The sequence below is a fragment of the Halichoerus grypus genome, chromosome 12 (assembly GCF_964656455.1).
Source record: "Halichoerus grypus chromosome 12, mHalGry1.hap1.1, whole genome shotgun sequence".
NCBI lineage: Eukaryota > Metazoa > Chordata > Mammalia > Carnivora > Phocidae > Halichoerus > Halichoerus grypus.
Window position 1 is genome coordinate 29037102 of NC_135723.1, and position 26315 is coordinate 29063416.

Consider the following 26315-nt stretch of genomic DNA (forward strand, 5'->3'; position numbering starts at 1 on the left):
GGCAAAAAATAAATAGCTTGATCATTTCCAAGTCTCACTGAGTTCATTGATCAGAAACCTTTTACTGTCAAGGGTCGTATAGTAACTATCTTTGGCACTGCAGACCAAGAGGCAACATTGAGGATTTTGTGTGGGTACTTCTAGAACAAGAGAGTACAACACATTTCCACTTTTTTTTTTTTTTTTACCGACAAAACTCACAACCTCATTTTTATGGAACTGAAGTTTGAACTTCATATACAACTATTATTCTTGTTTTGACTTTGCTTCCAATCTTTTAAATATACAAGACACTTCCTAGCTTGCAAGCTATACAAAAACAGGCAGCAGGCTGTTTATCCGACAGGCTGTAATTTCCTGACCCCTGATTCAATCTCTTTTATTTTTGTTTTGGGAAGTATCTAACTTATAGAAAGAAATATAAGTTCATTTACCTGAGAAAGTATAAGTCTCTTAACCTGAGATACACATTCCTGATGTCTGTACCTGGAAGACTTTGGGAAAAATATTAATTTAATGACTAAATTCTGAGTTCTTTTGTGTCCCTATCACAAAGTAAAGGGTAAGTTTTTGTTTTTTCCAACACTTTATGGCTATAGTTCAGAGGCAAAGTTTAGGGACAAGCAATTATTCTTTGAAGCAAAAGTAGAGTTATTATTTAACATCTTAGTTATTATCCACATCCTCAGTTTCTCTCTGTTTAAGGTATTCAGGGTATTTTTTCCATATCATGTTTTCAGGTTTCATTACTAATTACAAAACCAACCAACCAACCAACCAAACAGTAAGAGCCTTCCATTGAACCATCCAAACTATTTTTAAAAACACTTATACAAAATGCTACTTATTTATTAGAAAGATGGATTCAAATACATCTAATATAATGGAGAAACCCAGCATGACAAGTTCTCTACTAAGCTGCATAAATGATGGTGCCGTATACTGAATGGTAGAGGACAAGAGAAGGAGTCTGAGAGGAGGACCTGATGAACTCAAGTTGACAGGAAGTCAAGTTACATATGAATTGAAGTTGGTACAACCAATGGGAGAGACCCAGGCTGTAAAGAAATATACGTATGTAAAATTCACAAGCAGAAATATGAAACATAAATCAAGTCCTAAGGTCGAGAAATACGAGATAATGCATAATTATTTATAAGTTCGTGACAGTCAAGGTAAGTATAATTAAGTATTCCAATTGTTCATCTGGGCACCTCTCAAAACATTTTTTAAGTGAAAGAGCTGAATTAAAAACTAAAATATAACCTGTGATGTTCATAGTTGCCAAATTGCCCTTATCCTTGAACAGAAGAACTCATCACTTACTGTAAAACTAGAACAGCCACATTATCTAAACAGTTCTTCTCTTTCTTCTTGAAAGATTGATGAGCCTCTTAACATTTCATAAAGACTGCCCATTTCATTTATGCTGTGAAGTAATGCCTCCTATAAAGCATCTGCAATAGAATGTGACCATCGACTCTAGTCTCTGATTTCATTCATTTGTCAAAAAGTTTCCCAGAACTTAGGAACCTTTATATGAACCAGGTCCAATTTGCCAGCGAGGCTGGGGTAATGTTTGGATGTTAGGAAGGGATTTATGGTTTAGAGAGTAAATCCTGTGGAACACAGAGGTTTTGCATTATTTCAGCCTCAACCAGCCATATTACAGAAGTTTCACTTGAGTGTTGCATAAAATTTTCTTAATGTCTATAATAATGGTTTGTATGCTCAAACATCTTAAGCATCAACAAAACAGACTAAAGCAGTTTGCTTTTGTAAAAATTACTTTTTATATATTACTTTTTTTTATTTCAGTAAACTTAATTATGTAATTATGTAATGGCATATGATTAGCCATGCACTGCTGGAAAACTACACACACTGATTCACTTCAAAAACTGGTGAAAGATTTTATGGAAAACCATGACATTTTCTAAGTAAAGATATAGAATAAATAAAGATCTAATCTTGTAGTCCTAATTTTTCATTTTTCTATGTGGCCCATATGCTTAGAGAAAAAAAAATTTTCCCAAAGATTTTAGTTATTAGTATGAGTCTCAAGCTAGGAATAGATAAATAATCTCTGTTTTAATTCTTGGAAATGCAATAGTCTCTGAACGTTTAGCACCTCAAACCCCATAGCAATAATTATATCAAGAATTTAGAACTCTGTGATTTTGTAATTAATTTTTAAAGCCATTCTTTTCTCTGTAATGAGTATGTACAATTGCATAGTTGTAGCCTTTAAACAGTGATTTCTTCCAGTCGCTTGGAATCAGATCTTTTTCAATGGAGAGCAGTGATTAAAAGTGATGATTTCACTTATGTGAGGTATCTAAAATAGACAAATTCGTAGAATCAGAGAGCGGAACAGTGGTTACCAGGGGTGGGGGGTGGGGATTGGGAGGTTAGTATTCATCAAGCATAATGTTTCAGTTAAGCAAGATGAATAAGCTGTAGACATCTAGTGTACAACATTGCATCTATAGTCAACAGTAATGTACATTTAAAAGTTTATTAAGAGGATAGATTTCATGTTAAGTGTTCTTACAACAATTAAAAAATAATTCTAAAACCTCTTTTTCCTTACAAGTTCTCTGACTTGTTCTACTTTGGACTTTAGTTTCTACATCCATAAAAGGATGGGACATGTCTACTGCCTAGAATGGTTGTAATGATTACATGAGACAGTTTACAGAAAAATCTTAGCACTATTTCTGTCTAATAATAAATATTCACTAAATGTGATTGTTGATTTTTTTATCATCTCCATCATTTACTATAACAGAAACACAGAAGTTTTTTTGATGTAACTTTAAAAGCAACTGTTTTATTGCTAACCTCATTCAAACATCAGTATACATCAACATCGGGGAATATCAATCACCCTCAGTAAAAAGGAATAGCAAGCCACCAGCTCACTGTTCTACCTATGTCAGATGATTATCCCTAGTATCTGCTTTCCCTTGCTTTTGAGTCACAAGGGTTCACCACTTAGAGGTACACGGGCAAGTTTAGTAATCAGTATTCGGTGTTATTTGGGACCCTGACTCTAGGGTTGAAAACTGGAATTTTCTTGAGAACAAATTCAATTCTCTTCTTTGGAGTCATCTGGATGACTTAAGGGCAGAGCATGAAATAAACAGATAAATGGTTTTGGTTATTTAAATGATAGCCGGCAAATGCTTTGATTGGAAACCTAGAGCAGTCTTTTTACTTTTTTTCTCTATATTATTATATCCATCATTTTGAATAAAGCAATCAGATAAACATTTTATCAGGTGGATGCATGTACTATTGAAAGCTTGATATATGAATCTTACATGTCTGGAAGTAGGCAAAGGAACAGACTCTATGTGAACCTTGCCTGCCCCACTAAAGAATGCTCTGAAGTTTTATAGCAGTTTTTATTTATGGTCACAGTGATTCACCAACACTAACAAGCATTAAATTTTCACAGCACTCCTATCACTTTATTTGGCATGGGGAAGGTAAATCTGTGACAGCCTAAATATGGAATTCTGATTAAAACTCTCAATATTTTTTCTAAGAATAATTCTTTCTATTTAGTTGCTCCCTTTTTAATATATGCAATATCTTATTTCCTTGAATTTATAAATTATTTAGGATGCAGTTCTTAAATTTCAGTAGATACAAATCTTGGTATAAAGTGCACATTAAGAGGTTATTCTGTGGTATGTTGTAAATTGCTGAAGCAATTTAAATAAAGGTCCCAATTAGTGTGACTGGTAAGAACTTTGAAAAAAGGAGCAGGCAAGTCAAAAAATTATTATCCAGACTGGAATAGAGATCAGAGGGGTGTAAATATGTTTTCTATTGGGACTTCTACCACAAATGGTTCTCTCTTCCTGTATTTAATGGAAAACATGCCATGAGTTTGATGTATACCTATCAAAAAGAAAAAAACCCCACATCTATTATCTTCTAAGATGTATGAGGGTATTTATTTATGAAAGATAGCAGGGCAAACCACTAGCGTGTCAGATTCATGTCCATAAGAGTCTGGAACAGTGGCTTAAAAATGAGCACATTTCCCCAAGGACAACAGTAGAAAAATTAGTATTTGTAAACCAACTGAGCTGATCATCCTATGCTTAGCATCTAAGACTCAAGGGTAGAGTTTCAGAATGTTTAAGTATTTCTTTAAGTGTTTCACAGAATTTTCAAATCTGACAGAGCAATTCCTAGTATTCTGCATTTGCTCACATTTCCTAGCGATTGACAATATTAGTTTGTGAACTGAAAGCAATGACTGATTAACTTTAGTAAATAATTCAGATAATTCAGTCTGGAGCCATCTTTCTTAGTATACTGCATTAATTTTAGAGGATGCAATGCTCAATTTCAGCAGTGAAGATAACTGGGTCTGGAAATTTAAAAAAAAAAAAATGGCCCCATCTAAGCCTTCTTTCATTGTTACATAATAATGTCTAGTCTTGAGCCATAAAACTGGACACTTGAATGGTGCTATCAAGTTTCTTGAAAAAATTTTTGGAATAGGCCCCTATGAATAGGAATACCCAGGAAAAAAGTTAGGAAAATGCCACTTCAAAAAGTTAAAAGGACATGATGAGGCAAGTTCATTCAAATAAAGCTTATTCTTCTGTACGAGTCTTTCAAGTGAAAATAGTGAAAAAAAAATAGAGCTATAATCCAATGGAATGCCTTTAGATTTGTGGTATCAGATGAGAGAAATGTAGGGAATACAACGCAGAGACTTTACTGTATGTGGCTGTTATGCTTCAGAAAGCATGTTTTGATCCATGATGTATCAGAAGGCACATTATGATAAACAACCTACATATAGGTTCCCTGTGTTTGGATATCCTTGATAGACCATGTATTTTATTCTTCTAAATGACTATATCATATCTTAGTCTTTTACCTATAGCATCCGCCCATAACTGTCTGTTCTTGTCCTGAGCTAAACGGAACTACATATTGTTAGGCACAATTTCAACAACAAATGAAATATAACAAGATTATGGGAGCATGTCATCATTTGGTAATAATAATTTTTATGCATTCCATGCATGGTATCTATTATGTTCACTTTTCATAAAGTATATTCAGAAAACACCCCCATTGAACCCTCCTACACTGTTATATGATATGTTATATTTATATACAATGGAATATTATGCCGCCATCAGAAAAACCGAAATCTTGCCATTTGCAATGACTTGGATGGAACTAGAAGGTATTATGTTAAGCGAAATAAGTTAATCAGAGAAAGACAAGTATCCATATGATCTCACTGATATGAGGAATTTGAGAAACAAGACAGAGGATCATAGGGGAAAGGAGGAAAAAATTAAAGAAGATGAAACCAGAGAGGGAGATAAACCATAAGAGACTCTTAATCTCAGGAAACAAACTGAGGGTTGCCGGAGTGGAGGGGGCTGGGAGGGAAGGGGTGGCTGGGTGATGGACACTGGGGAGGGTATGTGCTATGGTGAGCGCTGTGAATTGTGTAAGACTGATGAATCACAGACCTGTACCCTTGAAACAAATAATACATTATATGTTAATAAAAATAAATAAATAAATAAATAATAAAACAGCAAAAAAAAAGACATCCCCATTTAGTTACTCTTGTTATACAACAACTCAGTATCATTTATGAATTTAAAGAATTTTATAAGTTAGAGTTTTCCGTCTCAAATGGATGAGAGATATAAGAAAAACTGAAGTGTGAACCAATATATTTTTAAGTAAAGTTTCCCCTTCCCCAGTCCTGCCTCACAGCAATAACTTCCCCTCCTACATTCCACTCTTCTGAGTTGATTCACTCCTCTCCCCTTCAGCTAGTCATGAAAAACTTCTGGGTAGATCACAGTGATGCGCAACTATGGGAATACCAGTCACTTTGCTCTTTCAACTCTCTCTTGTGTTAATACATCTCAGCCTAGTCACTGCTTATCAATCTTCTCAGAAGAGAGGGAGAATAATAGAAAGTCAGACACAATAATTAGAATATCTACGTCATCAAGTGGAGCCATATTGGCTGAAATGATTTTTTCACCTCCCTGGTTAACACAACAGAGGGAAAAGGCAGTCAAACAAACTGTCTCTTTCCCTCAAAATATACTTATGTACTTACTTAAGTGCTCCCACCATTATCTCAACTCTTCACTTATCTCACTTGTACCTTTCCTTCAATCCTCAGCTCTTATCTCACTCCTTCCTGAAGAATACCGCTTTTGCTTTTCCATTACACTTATTATCTATTCTGAACTTTCACCACTTGACCTATCTCATACTGCGAGCCATCCTTGTATTTTCTATTAATGTCTAATACTTACTAGACACTCTCCATGCCAACCACTTTGCTTAGTGTTCCATGTGTATCCTCCATGATACATGTACGTATTTTTTATTTATTTATTTATTTATTTATTTATTTATTTATTTAGATTTAGCTATATTTGAGAAAGAGAGAGCTCATGAGTAGGGTGTCGAGCAGGGGAGAGAACGGGGGGAGGGGGAGAGAGGGGGAAAGAATCTCAAGCAGATTCTGAGCTGAGCACAGAGCACCTGACGCAGGGCTCAGAACCCTGAGATCATGACCGGAGCCAAAACCAAGAGTCACATGCTTAATAGACTGAGCCACCAGGTGCCCCTCCCACACGATACATTTTAAAAGGGTACCTTCCATGTAATCTACACAACCACCTAAAAGGGTAGATCTTTTAGTATCCCCATCTCACAAATAATCATTGAGTTTTAGTGAGGCATATTATCCAGGATATCCCGCACAATATGTCAGATTTGAGCTCACATCTGATTACTAAAACCACGCTCTTAACTACAATGTTCTACCGATTCCTACTAGAGTGTGGTTCTGGGCTCAGTGCCATGCACCTATAATGCACTCAAATACATCAATTAAAATTAATGATGATGACAATTTTTATGAGTTATTTAATCACTTCCATTGGAAACTGAAGGATAAAAGAACAGACAGTTATTGAATACCTCTTTTGTGGTATGCATTGTGTGGTCAGAGAAGTCAAGTTAATTGCTCATGATTATTCAATTAGTACCTGAACTTACCTCATATGATTTTCTTAAATATGCCTAGGCAAACTAAAATGGTTAAATATTTCATGAAGTGTCCTTGACACTTTTTCTCCTTTTGTTGTTAATTTATTCCCATTACCTAGAATGTTCTCCATTCTTCCTCTCTCTTCCATGCATGCCAAAAGGCTCTCTGATGCCCACCTTGTTTCTTCTCACATAAAGACTTTCCTGATCCCTTGCTTCTCTGTGATACTTTACTTTTTTGAAAAAAGTTGGGATACGTTACTCTTCACACATTTGCCCCATAATGTGTGTTTTGACATACTTGCTTAACTTCTCCACTAAATATACTAAATATGAGCTCCTTGGGGGTAGAATGCATGCCATCTTTATCTGTACATATCCCATAAATTACAGTGTACTTCATTACATATTAGTAGATATTATAGTAATGATCAAATATTATAGTGAATCATCGATCACTGACATTTTTAGATTTAATTTTGCCGTTTCATAAATTTTACTCCCTGTAAAACATATTTTCCTCATTCTTAAAGGCATACCATAGCATAATTAACAAACCACTGTCACCTCTAAACATTGTAGCATTTGTTTTACATATAAATGATGGACCAAACTGCCTCATCATTGGGTACTATAATTTGTCAAACACTGTGTTGTAATGTTTTTAAGAAAAGGGAGTAATCTTATGTGTTTTTCTATTCCTGGTAATCATTACAGTGGTTGATGTATAGTTACGCTTATTAACTTTTTCTTCATTGGAAATGAATTTAGAAGTTTTTAAAGAACATTTTCTGATGAGAAAGCGAGTAATACTTAAAGAAGCAAGAGCACAATAATATGGAAATGTACACCAGGACAAATCAGAGTTACACTTGAGCCCAAACCACAGCAACAACAACAAAATACACACACACACACACACACACACACACACACACACATACACACACCCCAAGTGGAAAGATTTGTCTCTCTCCCAACACTTTTCACATCCAGCACACCAAGTCAGGGTGTCTCGGCTTAGCTCCTCCATTCCTGGTCATTCTCTTTCTCCTTACAATCCTCTACTGTTGCTGTATGCAATTAACCCCGGATGGCAGCTGGCATTTGCGTAGCATGCTGTAGAATGAATTCTATTTGTGAAAACTTTATATTAAAAAGAAAATTAGCCCAATGGCATGCTAAATCCTAGTTAGTCTGGATTGAAAAGGGAGGGTGAGATAGTTCTGCACAGGGACTGTTCTTTATCTCCGTCCTAGTTTCTCATAGGCCCTGGCCAGAACATGCCTATTGAATGAAGGGTGGCAGGATGAGCCAAGGTTTGGGCTTTCTTTGTTCCAAATATTGCTGAATTTTATTTAGATACTTAGTGTAATTATTTGTTTCTTGGTTTCCTCAGGTAAATATCTTAGAATGAGTAGAATTTTGCTTATTTTTGTTTGTTTTATTATGAGCAAATTGGGAGTAAAAGAGACCTGATTTCAGTGTAACAATATAGGACCTTGTACTTTTTTTTCCATTGCAAAGATAATAAGAAAATGCTTCAATATTGTCTTTGGTTTATTTCATTTTGCCTTATTTTCTTTCCTATCACTAGTGTGTGTGTGTGTGTGTGTGTGTGTGTGTGTCTAGTAACACTACTTTGAATCTGTGTTATTTTCATGTGTGGCTTTATATATAGCAAATGGTAGAAATATTTTAAAAGAGGCATAGCATCATCATATTGAGACTAAGAATTTTGTTATTTTGAATTTAAAGAAAAGTAAATATTTATTTTTATTATATCTATTTCTTTGTCAAGGAGATTTGATTCAGTTTTATATGTTCAAAATGGATGATAAGTTATGAAGCATATGTACACATATATACATACACACATATGTATATGAGTAGAAAGAATACATTCTAAGCAAAAAAACACATTGATATGCGCATAGAAAAGAGAGAAGGCATTTATTTTAATAAAGAATAACTGTAGCCACCTGTAATCTACACATGGTAACTACAGTTAAGAAAATGGAAAGTTCTGAAAGTTGCTAAGAGTCGATCTTCAAAGTTCTCTTCAAAAAAAAAAAAAAAGTACCTATGTATGGTGACGGATGTTAACTAGACTTACTGTGGTGATCATTTTGCAACATATACAAATACTGAATCATTATATTGTACACCTGAAACCAATTAACGCTGTATGTCAATTACATCTGAATGAAAAAGTAAAAAATAAACAAATAAAATGCAACCCTAGGCAAAAGTTTCTCAGAGACAGACTGACATAATTATGTCTTACTACAGCTACTTACATATTAACAATTACTTAAGGTAAAAAATATTTGCCTTTGAATATTGTGTCCTAGAAATAATGTAACAGCACAAAGTAGCACTGTATTTCACATTTATTGTACTTTACTAAGAGAACACTTAAAATTCATCACTGATTATTTCTACATTTAAGTTACTATTAAAAGGCAAGTTGTTCTTTGTGATGTGGTTATAATTTATAACCACAGACAGTCTCAGTTTTTAAGCTAAGACTATACCCCACCTTCACATATCATTTACATATACTGATTGCTTCCACATGTCTGGCATAAGGTAAAATAGTTTATGAGCATTGTAATATGGTGAAAGCCACAATGAAATAAAATTCATCTTTGTCTAGAGCACCACAGAAATTTATTCATGCTGGTGCATAAAGTGTTTTCCAAAGGAATTCTGCCTCCCAGAAAACTCCTTTAAAAGCCGAGTGTGGTTAGTGTCACCTCCCTTCTTAAGGACGTCTAGCTTTCCTAGTCTGGCTTCCAAGTGTCTTCTGTTAGACAAAAGCCCCTTTAAGTTACTCTCGACATGTTCTTCATTCTATTTACTGGCTTCAGGCGGCAAGTTTATTTTCCTGATGACCAAATATCCCCTTTCCTGCAAATGGGTTATTTGCAATCACAGGTGGTTATAGAATTGGTCAGAAAGCCCCAGACTTTATATCCACAGTGTTTCATTCAGACTCGGGGACATATTAAATAGAAATATTGTGTTAATTCCTATGTGAATTCAATACTCTTTAAGTTGTCATGAAGGATGTTGTGTCTTCATGGACTAAATCATAACAAAATAACATTCAAGGCAACCATTACACCATTTAAGAGGATATGCTGTAAGTACGGGAGCAAATAAAACTAGTCATTTCCTGGTTATTTTTACTGAATATTAAATGACTGACTTTGGTTCATGTTGAAAACATGAATTGGAACTTACAGTCTGTGAGATGCAGGCAACCCTTTCCTTAAGGAACAGGTGCTTCCTTGCCCGGCCTGGCTCAGTAAGTATTCATAGCCAGAGACCTGCCTGCATCCTCACTACTGGCTTTATGTAGACACTCATACAGATTCCGCTGAAGTTACACCTGAAGCTTGGTCAGGCAGCAGGTCAACATCAAGACGTTTAGCTTCACCCGTGCAGGACTGAAAGGCCTAATGTTCGACTCAGCTGTTTTTTCATCAATCGTTTACTTTCAACACCAGCCTGTAACAAAGCCTCCTCAAATGTGCCCTGCCCAGCTGACACTGACAAACCTCATGGTTTTTACATTCAGACTATTTTACAAGTCTTTGAAATAAGTGCACTACAAATATAACAGTTGTGAATTTCTTTGTATTATTATTATTAATTGAACTCACAAAAAAAGTAACAGTTAGAGAATACCTGCATGCCTACCCACACCAAAGAGCAAAACACGGTGATCTAGAACCTTCTATGTACGAGACCATGATTGGGCAAATTACAATGTATTGTTATTATCCCGATACCAGCTACCAGCGACCATAAAGTAGCTATTCTTCCACTTTAGGGAAGAGCAACCCGAGGCTACAAAAGCTAATAACATGCCCACATCCTAACACCTAAAAAAGCCAGAGTCAATTCAATGCTCTCTTCACCATGCTAAGATTCCTCTTGTCCTTGTGAAATCTTTGTTCTAGTAGCTAAGTTAGAAAAAGCCACTAATTTTCAACAGGCCAACAAGCAAGGGCTTCAGCACTGTAAACACAGCATGACTTCCTATTCAATAACACTAAATAAAGATAATATATATCATCGGATATATTTATTTTGCACATTCCAAGAATGGAATGTTGAAATTCATTTTGCACACTCCAAGAATGGGAAATTTTATTCTTTTGGAAACATGAAAAGGCAATAAATCTTGCTGTTCAGGTGAGGCACACAAGAGACATTCGGCTATTATCTCTATCTTTTGTTTCTCTTAGAAAAGTCAATTGTTTGAAAAGATGGTATAATATGTACAATGGAGAATCCATTTGGGAGAATGAGGTCCATAGTGTGTGTTACATGTGGTACGCCTCAATCTTAGAGACTGAGATTTGTACTAAAGAAACAAATTACCACAGCATCGCTAATTTCACTTCCTTATATGGCATCTGCCTAAAAGAGTCAAAACAGATTCTTCCAAAACGAATGTGCTAATATTTATAAAGCTGTGGACAGAAGTACCGTCAGAGGCTAGCCAGTTTTCTCTAATTTGACAGCTAAAAAGCAATGCCAATGAGACAAGTATTAATCTTATTTCTGATGAAACAACATTGAACAAAATAGACACTGACTCTACTCTGCCTTGCTAAGTGATTTCAGGCATGCAAGAAAAACTTATTTCTAGTCACTTGGTCCCATTTTGCTGTTATGCTAGAGATCTTTCTCAAGAAGCTGTCTGGATTAGGAGGTTGAATGATAGAGGATGTGTGCTCTGTTAGAATGTGCCAAGGGAACCTTAATTCTGTTCTGAATAGGCACCTCGGGAAGCAAAAGAAGGCTGAGACTCTATTGAACATGAAGAACACGCAGTGAAAGCAAGAAACTCCATGGCTCTGGGCCAGTGTGTGAGAGCCTAACAGGGAATTGGAGTCTTCGGAGTAGTTGCTTTGTTTGAGCACAGCTTCCAATTCTGTCTAGTTAGAATCAAGTGCAAAGGCGTGAATCCCTGTACGCCAGTCCAGGAGAAAAAAAAATCTATTAAAGAAGGATGAGCCCACATAATATAGTAACCTGAAAACAAAAGGGTCACCCTTCATATCTTGCTTTGCCCAAATAGTGACATTGTGACAGAGTAAGATGCATGCACAGTACCTCACCAGAAGTCCTAAATGTGTGTTCTGCCATAAATCTAAGACAATTGAAAGGAATTAATATGCAATAGAATATTTCAGGTGGATGGCTATATCCTAAAGGACGCTAGATTGTTGGACTTAAAGATTTTACATGAAAGCACAAATATCTGCAGTTTTTCTTAAATACAACTTGCATTTTTCTGGGCATGTGAAAACGTATTGCTCTATGTAGATAAGGCAGAGCTACATGCCTACATATGGAGTCTCTGTACCCCAGCAGAACAAGGTCATTATATGAGGCCCACTCTGAACTGTAGCCATTTGTTTTAGAATCTTGCTTCAGCATCTCAGCTGATGCCTCATTAACTCAGAACTGAAGGCTAGCTACCAGGTTTCTGGATTCCTAAAGCATTGCTTTGCACATACCACTCATTTACAAATGTTAAAAGGTTTCATCATCTATTGTTCAAATGTGAAGTGTGCATTTTCTAACCCATTTCAAAATTTTCTACCATTCCTCCATATTTAAACCACCTCTGTAGCCATAAATTACTTTTCCTCCCATATTTCACCTTCTATAATGGGCTATGTCTTATACTCAGGTCTGTTGTATATGTGGTCTCATCTCTGCTCCTTAGCCCTCTCACCTGGAATGATTATATGTCACCTCCTCACTTATTCCTTCAACCACTTCAGGAATTTAATGAGGCACTATCATGTGCAAGACTCTGTACTTGACTGAGAATAGAAAACACCTGGCTGGCTCAGTCGGTAGAGCATGTGACTCTTGATCTTGGGTTTGTAAGTTTGAGCCCCACGTTGGAGGTAGAGATTACTTGAAAAAAAAAAAAATCTTAAAAAAAAAGAAAACGGTTAAAGAAGAGGATGATGTTAAAAAGCCAACAATCTGGGTCTTCTCCCCTTCCAAGTGGTTAAGTTTCTTCAGGATAGTTGCCACATGCTACGTTATACTTCTCCACCTCTTCAAAAGCCTTATGAAAGGAGATACCCAAGTCAATGTTTATTGGTGAGAATAGCATCAGTAAACAACTAAGGCTGGGAAGATGTGCACCCAGGAAAGAAAGTTCATAAATGTGACATGGAAAAGTTGGAACCAGGTGGAGGCATGGTTCGGGCTGCAATGTGGTGAGTTTCACTTTCCAGTTACTAACAATTGTTGCATCACACTCCTAGTTGCAGAAATTTAAAAACTTATTGCTCTCGAATTCTCCAGATCCTCCTCATACACAGTCATTTACCAAATCTAATGTTTCTTTACTTTCAATATGTCTCATCTTCAGCCTTCGTCTCTCATTTTCGTTATCATGATCCTTACACAGGGATTAATTTCCTCATACGTGAACAACTCCAAGACCTCCAATTAGTTCCCTCTATGCCTTAGACTCCTTTAAGTTAGTCATCCTTTTAGGTCAAGCTAAGGAGTTTGGACTTTAATCAGTAAAATTTTCAAACAAAGGAAAGGCATAATTAGATTTGAATTTCAGAAAGAATTGTAGCCAGTAATGATGGAAAGAAGAGACAGTAATTAAAGGTGGCTGTTGCCATTGTAGGGCAAGTAATGATAAGGATCTGACTTAACCTGGAAGAGAGAGCAGGACAGATTTGAATGACTCAAGAGATAGAATCCACAGGACATCTAGTTAGATATGGGGTGGGCCAGTGAGAATAGGCAAAGATGCTTCTGGTCTGGACAACTGGGACAAAATGACAACATTCTCTGAAACTGGGAATAAGGAGGACAAATACGTTTGTAGAAAGGTCAGGGGTCGCAGTCTGGAACAAGTTGCGTTGGAGTTCCCCATGAGAGATCCAGGTGTAGATATTCTGCAGCCTTTGACATGTGGAAGAGATAAATGTCAAAGACCCCAGCTGGCTCAGCCCCTCTCCAGAGTTTGTAGTGTCTGGGAAAGTAGGCAGGGGTGTGGGCAGATGGGGAAGAGCTCCCTGGGTGAAGAATTTCTGGTTGGGTGAGCTTTCTGCTTCTGGGTCATCACTTGGGCAACATTTCTACATCTCAAGGATCAAGGAGGCTATTTTGTCCTTTAATCAGCTTATTTTCATATGTGTAAAGCTGAGGCAGTTGGACTAAAATTATGGGAAGCACACTCCCTGTACCAGGCACAATGTCTAGTTTAGATTGTTAGGTACGTGCATATAGAAGGGGGCAATTGACTGAAAATTTAAAGTGGCAAGATTACCTAATTAAGAAATGGTCATTTTGTTTGCTCTTCTGGAGATCCGTCTGATAAAAATAAATGTTCTAAACCTCTTCCTGAGAGAGAGATAAGGGCTTTTAATTTTTGAGGCCTAGAAATTTTTCCATATTCCCAGGGGGAACTTAACAGAATTTTGTTTCAAAAGGAGAGGCTTTAATGAGATTTATTTGGATAAGACAAGAAGGTACTGGATGAAGACAATTTCTAGGGCAAAGATGGGGATGGAGGATGGGGGAGGAGGACAGCCAGAATCAGTTAAAGCAAGATTACATATTTAAAATCTGGAAAGATGGAATGCTATTGTATTGGGGGAATCTGTGTCCTGCTCACACCCTGCACTCTGGAGGTGGAAGGACTCGAGAGTAGAAACACTGTGTGCATTCCAGTGGAAGCAAGACACTAAACACTATGGCTTGGAGCCAACATGCTGGGAATGCTCAATGGAAGGGCCACTGAGAGAGGCACGTTGGCAGCGTCTTTGAGTAGGGATGCCTTAGAGAAGACAGAGAACTCCACTAGCCAGCAGCATTGTACTGTAGAAGATGCACTGGGAAGGTCAAACATTAAAGGACAGAAGGTCATAGCCAATCCTGAACTATCCAAGACCTGATATCAAGCAAAGGGAGAGATCCTCTCTTCACTATTTCTCAGCATTCCACTTTCCACAATTCACAATTAAACATAAAGTGGCTTAGAAAAATAATGACTTGAATGTAACTTTTCTTGTATTTGTTATGAATACACACACACACGTACTACATATAAACACACTGATTTATGTAGTTCTTCATCTATATATAATTCTGCAAGTACAGTTACACTATTATGATCAAATTTCCAGAAGTGACCACGAACCAACAACTTTGCCTAATGTATTATGAAATGTCCCAAAATTTTGCTAGGCTGTTTGTTGAAACCAATGTTTTCCTAAGTGAACTCGAGGAACATCCAGAATGATAAACGGAGTGCTAAGCAAATTAAAATATATGCAGTATATAACTTTGCAGTTAAAAATGGTACATAACAGGAATACACAGTTAAAGGGACTTTGAAACCTGATACTCCTCACATCGGTGACATAAGTGTCTTCATATTAAAAACAAACATGATTTATAAAAATAGCAACTGCTTTTTTTCACAAATTGTTGGAGAATTGGTTAAGGAAATGATAAAGCAGAAAACAATAGGAAATAGGAAAACAAGAAGAAAACTGCATTCTAATCCAGTATGTTTTATAATCTCAAGGAGCCATACTTACAGTGTTCTCTACACTGGATAATCAACTCAATTTTCCTTTCTTTCTTCCATTGGTTTGAAAGAAACCTGGTCAATGTATTTTATAGACAAATCCCAAAGGAGAGGCGGATAAGCCCAAATGACCATTGCGACCACTGTGGAAAGTCCTTACAAGTATGTACCACTTGTCCCTCTTGATCTCATTTTCAGTTAAACCTAGACAACCGCAGATTAACTCCATGATGTTCCAAGCCTGATACACTGCAGCTTTCAGTTCCCTTGTTAAAGGACAGATTTGTTTCCGTATCACGTTTGAATGCAGAAAAATTATGTAACTATACTATTTTATAAGCTATGTAAAAATATACCGTCTTCCTGAAAGGAAAAACAAATCACAAAGAAATAGTTTTCGATAGTGGTAATTAACACTTTCTCTACGTCTGCCTTCTCACATTCTTCTTGTCTATTGAGGTCCACCTTCCTTGCACCCTATTTTTAAAAGTCCACTGACGTCTTTAGGGAGATGCGATACTGCCTTCCTCAGAAGTTCTACTATATTCACTGTACCCAAGAACCTACTTGTCCATGAAGAAGTGGTCACATGCCATATGTGTCTGTGTGTGTTTTACACAGAGAATACAAATAAAAAATATGTATTAATTATAATAATGGAATTTGTAAATAATTGAAATTTGCATAGTTGATGAAAACCTAGGTCCATTTAAAGGATGATCACAGCAGAGCTGAGTTTATTCTCTTGAAACTTCAAATTTGAAGATAAAAAAACTAAAATTTCTAACACATGTGATGAAAATTCCCAAGTACTTGTCTAGTTTTGATTTGATCTCACTTATAAACAACCTTGTTTTGGCTTTCCCCAAATATATTCCTTAAGGGCTGGGAGGAGACCTTAATTACTTTTTAATGTCACTTAATAGATCTGATTTGTACACACAGCACTCTTGGTAGTAGTCCTTTTGTCCTTTCCTGTGGATACCTCTACTTTGTCCCAAGACCAACATATTTTATAAGAATTTAACATCAAGCACTGTAAATCAATGTATATTCTAAACATCAATTCTAGACCTATATAAGCAAATTAGTTGCGTCAAAGATAAGAGGAAACAAGGAAGGCATCTTAGCAAGCTGCTGGACAGCAAAGCCAGAATTCTCTCAAAAGCATGAACAATGAAATATAGTCACTTGCAATTTTTTTTAAATGATTGTACTTCCAACTTTGTTTGGTAGAACTGATTTGTTTTACACAAAGGTTTGGATACAATGAGATGGACGATGAGACATTTTATCGTTAGTCACTATCTGGTTCTAGAATAGCCTCCCTCACTTTCTTTTCTGGCTAAGTGTATCGAGACATGATAATGAAAAAAAAAAAAATCAGGGTGTTCCTTCAAAGACAAGACATAACTCCTCCACCTGGTTCCTAAGATCTTCCAAGATGTATGTATTGTTATATATTCTCCACGTCTTACTTGCAGGCGAGTAAAGATAGCCAGATACTTTGTGATTCAGTCCGGAAACAGGCTTGGTTCAGAGGAGGTACTGTTTGTGGAGACCACACTGCTCCCATACCCTTTGTGTGCTTCTAGGTGCCTCAGCTGAGAGCCTCCTCCTCTAGGGTCTAGCACTAAGCTTACTTTTCCCTACATTACAATGTACAATTCACATACAATGAATTGATTTATTACACACGTACATTCTTTTCGTACTCACTTATATAGAGGCATTTGCGTTTAAAAAAACAAGGTGTGTCAAATGAAGCCCAGAATCACTCAACAAGTCACATGAGCCATTTAGAGGCTAACGATGAAAAAGAATAGATCTAGCCTTGAGAACCTCACTGTCTGGCACAACAGAGATGATCCTTTTAAGTAATTTTACAAACCAAAGAAGTCATTTGACATATTCAATAATCCTAAGCTCCGTTTAGTTCGCCGATGAAGACTCAAGTGGGTGATGCTATATTTTATCAAAAGACATGTTTACGATATCAGCAACAGAGTGAGTTACTGTGAGATTTGGTCAACATTGTTTCCCACGTCATATCTCTCCAAGCAAAGAGAACCTGGAAGCGCAGATTTAATGACTCATTTAGGAGATGACAAGATTCGCTAAATTTGTGGTCTCTTTAAGTTTTGCCCCAAGCTTGTAGAAAATCCTAAGATTCAATTATTCTTCATACTTATCAACAGCATTTTATTTTTGCTTATCTTCATTCCCTAATTTAAGTGTATGTAAATTGTATATTTTCTTATCCTGGGTTTGACAGAGTCCAGCTTTGTTACTGTTTGGAAATAGTGTGTGAATTCCTATTTATACTGATGTTTATGTCTTGGCAATAGAAGGAGATAGTAACTGGAGACATTCAGACGTATTTGTGTCAGATAAAATTTATTGATTCTTCCCTATGTTTAATTATGATAATAATTTAAAACAATCTACAAATCACAAGGGGTCACTTTTAAAAATATACCGAATGTGATTTACTAAACATTTTACCGTCTCAATTAGCTACTCTCCAGTTACAATGGCAATAATGTGTCACAGGCAGGCTCCATCATTTCTGTTAAGAACATTTTATGATTCAGACTTAAAAAAATAGGAGCGTATATATATGAACGTATATAAAATATTTAATATACATAGAGACACATGAAGCTGTCCTTCCATCATTCTGATGGTTTGGTACTACTATTTCACTCATTATTTTGTTTTACATTTTACAGATCAATTTCACTTGTAAAGTCTTATTTAAGTTAAAAAATTTGTTTGTTTGTTTATTTATTTATAACCATTTACTTTTCTAGGGTCCAAATGTACCAATAAATGTATGCATGGAGCACATCAAAATCTTAAGCAAACTGCATTTTAACTAATGCTTCTGCACTGTGCATGTTACATCTCCTGACTCTTCTGCCAGTTTTTCCAAACTTGGCCTCCACACATTACTCTGTGTATATTTATCCTAGCAGCCTGCCCATTTCCAAACTAATGAAAGGGCTGTCACAAATTGCTAGTGCCACCTATTAGTGGAAGCATAGAACTGCAAATCATGATAATCCCTTTAAATAGCACCTTAGAAGTCATGAGGGGTAAGATCTATCCCAAGACTCACACTTGTTCTAATTTATGTTTACAGCTGCTGGTCTTTTTAAAATAAGCTTTCACTGCATGCACTAAACTTAGATACTGTCATGAGTTTTGGAGATTTTGCCAATAACTTTGCCCTAATGAATCATTTTATCATAAATTTTTTTTCATAAATGTTTGATAAGTGCAATGTCTTAATCAATTAATATGTAACTCTCTGTGATATAATATCATGACTTTGAAAATGAATGCTGTTAGATCATGACTGATTAAAAATTTACTTTAGTACTGGTTTCTCTGGAAGGTTTTAGAACAATTGAAATACAAATTCTATTTAGCATAGTCCTGGCTTTAGATATAAAATTCTCCCAAACATGTAAAGGTGTGATATTTTGACTTTTGAACTGTGACATGTAGGTGTGTCACTGAAGTTTAAATGAGAAAAATTGGGATAGGAAGGTAAGCCACAAAATTTCTTATTGCCGACTTAAGTTCATGATAATTTTATAAGTTACTTAAAGTACATATCTGAAGTACAATTATACATTCACCCTAAGCATAAATAGATTATGCTCTGCAACCAAAAGTTTACTTTTATTTCCTTACTAGGAATATATGCGATCATATTATTAATTTTAATTAAATTTATTCTTGAAAGATCTTTCATTTGCATTAATGTTTAGAATATAGAATTTAAATGTAATTCAGCAAAAATCGTAACATTTTTGTTAATTATGTTGTTTGATTTATATGTGATAACTGAAAGTAAGAAAACAAAGAGAAAGAAGTTATCACAGATCTATACATCTATTTAATTGCCTAAATATTCATGTATTTTATATCATTGTCAGGAGTGGAGTCTTGGAAATAATTTATATGAAGAGAAATAACAACATAAAGTTAGAATTGGAAAAATTATCTCTTCAGTATTCAGGTTTCTTTAAGCTAGTAATGACTGAATATCATTATCAAAATCTGGTGGGTTAGAATTTTACATGGCATGGTTTTGTGGTCTCAGTTATTTTCCTGCTTGCTAAAGTCTACACTGTATAAATTATTATTTCAAAGGCCAATCTGGTTGGCAGCTTTAATCAGAGAAGGCACAAATTGGAGACTTTCACTAGCCCGCATTTGATCTGACCAGGATTGGATCACAAGATGTGTGACTGAGCATCTTGTTTTATTTTATTTTTCATTATTTTGCCAGAATATATTTGTTGAGTAGGTGAATAAAAACTTCTAGTTTCCAGTGTGCTTAAATTGAAGATTTCAGAATCAAAATATGATTTTTAAAGTTATCAGAATTTGAAAAGAAAAGGCCATGTTAAATAAGGATCATTAAGTCAAATATGCAGCGACTATAGGAGAAAAGATATTGCAATGAATTTATAACTTCTTTGCTCTGTGTGGGTGTGTGTGAATATATATATATATGTATTCAATATATATATATATATATTCCTCTACCTTTCATAGATACTTTTCATTTTAGCTATGAGGAGATTATCAGTATAAGACATATTCCATCCTATAGAAGCATGTGAATACTTGAGATATCCAAGAGGACTTTTCATAGGACCCAAAAGATCATGCCCACTCTAAAATAAATAAATAAATAAATAAATAAATAAATAAATAAATAAATAATTTAAAATATGAAAATCATTGTAAACCAGTAACAAAATTGTTGTAAAGCGTCTGTAAATTTCACAACCTGTAGGTTGCCAAGATTACTTTTTCTCAGCTATAAGACATTAACGTAAAGTTTTGTCATTCAAATATACCCAGATATTCATGTATGTACACATATATATGTTTGTATGCGTGTATCTGTGTGCTCTGGTAGAAGTAAAGAAAAATCCTGAAAAGTCACCAAGTTTAATTAGTAAATCATTATTCGTATTAATGAAATTTGAAGTGATCATAATGTACTGAGCAATGAAAAAAAAGCTTTTGTAAATTTTATTTCATAATTTTAAATTAAATATTATCTTCTATTATCAGAAAGATCTGTGTGAGAATTTTGATTTAATTGATAATCGCATTGTTACAATAATTAGACTCTGAGGGGAAAGAAAAGCTTTACAAAGTATGAAAAGAAGGCCTTTAAAACATTTATTTAAGTGCTATTTACTAAATCCTCCCTGTGAAAGTAAAGTTAAAGACATTGATTTAACCTTTGGATTCACATGATCACCATCACATTCAGACTTGCATATGTCTTTGATTTCTACTAAAACTGAAGCACACAGTGTCCTGGAAAAGCTCATTACATTGAGTGATGGAACATTTGTCATTTGTTTAAAACCCCAAACCTAATTTATTTCCTTGTGATTTCCATAGGTTTTTCTGAAGTCTTCATTGTACCACACACTCCAAAAGGAAATTATATGATAGTCTGGTTTTTCATGAGAAAAGTGAAATCTGACTAGTTTTGTAGGAGAAATAAACAGTTATGCATCAATTTTAAAAAGAAACATTTTAACATTTAGTTCTATTACATATATTTAAGGAAGGCAAAAGTATCTCTGAGAGAATGTTTCTTGAGGATAATTTGTATGTGACTGCTGAGATTTACAGAGTTCTCACATTTGCTTCCCCCACAAGGATTCTAAATCAGATTGGTTCAGAGGAAAAGCCAGCATACCCCATTTTTCTAATATTATCACTTCTCCAGATGGTCCTGAACACATCTATTCAATCCCTTTTTCCTAGAAAGTAAAGAGGTACCTTATTAGATATATATGTACATCCACTACAAAGGCTTCCTTCTTTTTCTTCTTTTTCTTTCTCATTTAACATATCAAATCTCTTTCGTTTCCTACTAGGCAAGATGACAAGTAGAAAGTAAGCACAGTGATTGCCTGAAACTTCGTCTTAGCAACCTGAGCAATGAGAGTTAATGGTGGATCTTTGAAAACAAGTGACCATGGGAAATTAGGGTTGGCAGGGATTTAACTCTTCATGAATCATGCTGGAATATTTTTAAGGGCAAAGCAGTGGATGTTTTAACCGTGTTTGACATCTAATTAAGGAGGAAAAAGAAGTAGCTAAAAAAAATCTCTATTATAGTTTAGAAACAAAGTACTGACAATTGGCTACCAGGCATTTGCTTTGGCAAAACATGTAGAGACAAAAAGGTAATGACAGACCAATAAAATGACAGAAGAAAAATTGCTTGGGCCATTCCTTTTCTTCTTCTTCTTGTTGTTCATTTCACAGTTTATTTTACCAAGTTGCTAAGCCCTAGGTATTTCAATAGAATTGTTATGTAGGTGTGGGGCAGTTTGTGATTAAAAAAAAAATAATAATTCTAATGGATGCCATTGCTAAAAGGAGTTGATAAAGACAGTGTCCAATATATACATATTGTCAATATACACAAGTTTAAAGCCTGTACACATATCAAAGGACTATTCTAATTAAATGCTATCTGTTTAGTATATAGAAAGGAATGGCACCTCTTCTATAATGAAGAGTAATCTATTACCATGGAAATAAAATTCTTGCAAAATAAATATAATTCTCAATTCTTATTTATTTTACAATTTATTTAGCATTTAAACAAGTGTCCCCAAATCTAGTAGATTTTTAAAGTGTGTTTCAGGCTTCAAATTTGTTACTCTAAAATTATAACATACAGCCATTCTCATCTTCAAGAAGTAAAGTTGCATGTGAAACTTACTCATAAGGCATATAAACTTGGATAAAATCGACCATCAAGCTAAGTATTATTTGATGGCATTCTCTTCAAGAATGAAAATGGAAAGCAAAAACTGAGGAAAATACAGATGCCATGATATCATATACTATAAAAATAATTTAAAGACAGTTACTAGAGATATAATAGAGATTTAATTAAATATTTAATAGAGGCCATATAATTTTTAAAAATCTTGTCTGATAAGTACAATTGCAATTCTGTTTGCTAATGTTTTAAATCCATTTCCACTTTAATCACTAGGAAACTATTATAGGAAAAATAAATGTATCTTTCAACCCAATGTGTTTTATCTAGCAAGTATTAATTCCAAATAAACACATTTAATAGGTGTTGAATTTTCTAATCCAAAGTGTGAAAATTACATCTCTCTTTCCTATTTGTGGTCCTCATTCACACTAGAGCATTCAGAAAGAGATGTTCCCCATCATGTGAAAATTAAAGAATATGTTTCTGGCATAAAAGCAGTGTGCAGTAGACAGACATCTCTACAGACAGATTTAATGATTTTCTTTCACATTATAGGCTAAAACCAGAATACAATTGAAGCTTCCCACTGCCCCACCCCCAATTCCCGAAATCTGAGAATCATAAGAAAGCAACACCTTAGGGAGTAAAAGTACTTGAGTTAAAGCATTTTAATCTCCAACTCCATTTTTACTAATATCTCAGTTATATAAACACTGTCTTTCATTAAAAGTTTTATATATATATATAATTTTCCATCTATGTTAGCATTATTTGATACATCTATCTATAAAATCTGTATAAACAAATATAGGACAAATATTTTCTTTGAAGTCCTCATTAAAAACCAAGCATATGCATTAAACTGTGACCACATAAAGTACTAGCAACCATGTGATAAAGCTTTTTTTCCTTTCTTAAATTTATACTCTTTTTGAAAAGAAGTTCCCACAACTAGCTGTACAACCAGAAAGTAATGTCTCTTCAGTTCTCACTAAAGTACATATGGAATTAAACAACATTATATTTCAAAGGCTTTAGCTTTACACCAATTAGCCAAATACACAGTCTTTTGTACAATCATAACACACTGTGGAAAAACTAGTCTGTTCCCTCCAGTTTATATTCTCTTGGCAAACCATGATCTACTGCTTATGTTAAGCATCTGATTGTCAGATTTGAACAAACTGAATATTCATGATGACGATTAACCATTTAGTGCCTAAAACTAAGAAAATACAATATATCGTAACAATTACTATAGGTGAAGCATTCACATCTACAAAGAGACTATTTTTGCAATAGCGATTTTTTAAAGATATTTTAATATAAGTAGAGTCAGAAAAATTAACAGAACATATGATCACATATACAGCTCAGCATTTACCAGGCATTCAGCTCCTCTCTGCAAATGTGATTAAATGTTCTTTGTTTGCATTTAAATTGTCATATATCAAACAGGAGACATGCTTTTATAAAAAAGTGTTTAAATCATCTCAGAAAGATACACACAATCACATAGGTTTCCCAGGTTAAACTCAAGGTTTTACGGTTTGGGTTGGGAGGGAGTTCAAGGAATGAAAAGGTTGGGGCAGGGTGGGGGGGGGGCAGGGGTCATTACAAAGCTAGCCGAAATAAAAGAAAAATAAAGATTTACCTTTGTAGGATAATTTCAGCCTTGGTACATTGTTCTTCCCATTTTGATAGTTTGCTCTCGCTGTAAGTAATACTCCCCAGAAAAGACAGACAATCCTAGCGAACCAGCCCATGCTGCAGACGCTGTAGGTCCTTATGCTGCTTCAGCCTTCCCTCCTGTATTGTGCGGCCAGAGAAGTTCAAACAATCTGGAAACTGGAGGTAACAGGTGATTTAGGTCAGTTTCATTCATAAATGCAGACAATCAAGACCTCACGGCAACACTAACACGTCGTCTTCTGTAATAGTCACTGAAGCCCAGAAACTTCAAACCCTCCAAAAAAAAAAAAAAAAAAAAAAAATCGAGCCAGGCACCGGATAATGAGGCACAACTGTTGTGTGGAAAGAAAAAAAAAAAAAAATTAACAAGGGCTGCGGCAGTGGTGCTTAAGAAGCAGTTCCTTTTATCTAGGCTCTTCTGATAGCCGGTGGCGGACTCTAATCCTGCTCTCTGCTTCATTCGGCTCCGGGGAAGCAGAATGAAAGGGAAACAGAGAAAGAGAGAGAGAGAGAGAGAGAGAGAGAGAGAGGAACCGTGAGCAGCGCGGACTTTTCCTGTACACATGTAGGGAGAGATGACACAAGATCTCACAGACAGGTTTTCCCAACACTCACTAGACTGGCTGACAATGGGAGAACAGGCGAGCTCAACCCACTCCCCTTCCCTCCTGTCACACAACACATGCAAAAAACATCTCATAGAGATTAGAGCCGGGAGCAGAACCCTCCAGCGTGCCTCTCTGAAAGGCATGGAGCTATAAATTTACTTCCCAAGGCATGCGTTGTTTTATAGCCATTTTTAGGTGCAATTTTGATTAAAAAAATCTGAATTCTGCTACCCACAAAATTTACAACTAATACTCATGATATAGTTCCTTTGAACTTGTGTGTTATATGTGTGTATGTATGTGTATCTATATACATATAGATGCATATACATATGCATATGTGTCTACATGGGTATCTTTTTCACCACTATAACTTGAACCACTGAAGGTTTTAAAGCCTTGTTAGGGATCATTCCCTCTCCCCAACAAACCCCCTTGGCTCAACTCCCCCCTTCCCCCGCCCCACTGCAATTTCAGTGAAGAAATTCCTAGTACAGCCCATTTCAACAATCAGTTCAAGACAAATATAGGTCCACTGAGAATTATAAATTACAACTCAAAGGGATACTCAGAATTTAAAAACATCTATGGTTTTCCAGCTTCTGGAATGCCCTGGCTAACATTTGTAATGCATCACACATCTCATTAATTAAAGCCACTTCCCTAGTTTTGGTTTAAAGGGCAGAGGAAGATGACAAAGTTCACAAAAGTCCCTGCTGAGTGTCAAGGACCAACGTAAAGAGAGTATCTCTGTGTCTTCATGACCTGGTGAAAGGTTACTAAATTTTCTGTGCACATGAATGTGTGTGTTCAGGCAGTCATACAGACACTATTAGTTCTTTCCTAAATACACATTTTGTCTGAGGTGTTTCAATTTCCTCTTCTATTTTTCTTTTGATTTTCCCCAAAGCTGATATCCTTATAGGATTTGGGGGGTTGGGATATATAGAAGTTAATAGGACAGAACTTTCCCCTCTTTACTACTCAACTCTCTCTGCCCTCCCCGCCCCCCATACAACACACACAATTGAAATACAGAAGAGAGACCCCTACTTCAATAGTATGGAAATTTCTCAACTGAAACAAGAGGGTGAGTCTCCCAATTACAAACGTAAACACTTACTGAAAGTGGCTTAGTATTCTTATGGAAAAAGATCTAAGCATCGCCACTACAGCTTTCATGACTTAATGTCTACAGACCAATAGGGAAAACGCATCTCCCTCCCCCCCTCCCTCTTTCTGTCCGTCCGTCTCTCTTCTGTCTCTCTGTCACTGTCTCTGTCTTTCTTCGTGTGTGTGTGTGTGTGTGTGTGTGTGTGTGTGTGTGTGTGTAGGAGGAGGAAGAGGATGAAGAGAATTTAAAAGAGGGAGAATGGGGGACGGGGTGGAGGGGTTCTCTCTACTTCACTAGATTGATTCATCAAACTGACCGTATTGTATTTGTCAGTTTCGGCAAGCCTATTGATCAGTCAGTATTGTTAAGAAAATAAAATCCAAAAATAATGTTGATTTTACTGATTCCCACACTTGTTATCCTGAGCACTCTTCATGCTCTAGG

General features: G+C 35.6%; 1 protein-coding gene across 3 annotated transcripts in view; it reads right to left on the reverse strand.

The window, feature by feature from the left end:
- SEMA3A (semaphorin 3A) overlaps positions 1 to 24836 on the reverse strand; it is a 206044-nt gene extending 181208 nt beyond the window's left edge. Inside the window, exon 1 of one of the 3 annotated variants that reach the window (XM_078060096.1) lies at positions 24112 to 24836. In XM_078060096.1, the coding sequence (XP_077916222.1) occupies positions 24112 to 24223 (112 nt within the window). In that variant the 5' untranslated portion in view covers positions 24224 to 24836. Of the gene's footprint in view, positions 1 to 15680; positions 15975 to 21496; positions 21526 to 24111 lie in introns of those variants that run through there. The other 2 variants (XM_078060098.1, XM_078060097.1) reach the window with 2 other exon arrangements.
- Positions 24837 to 26315: the final 1479 nt, after the last annotated feature.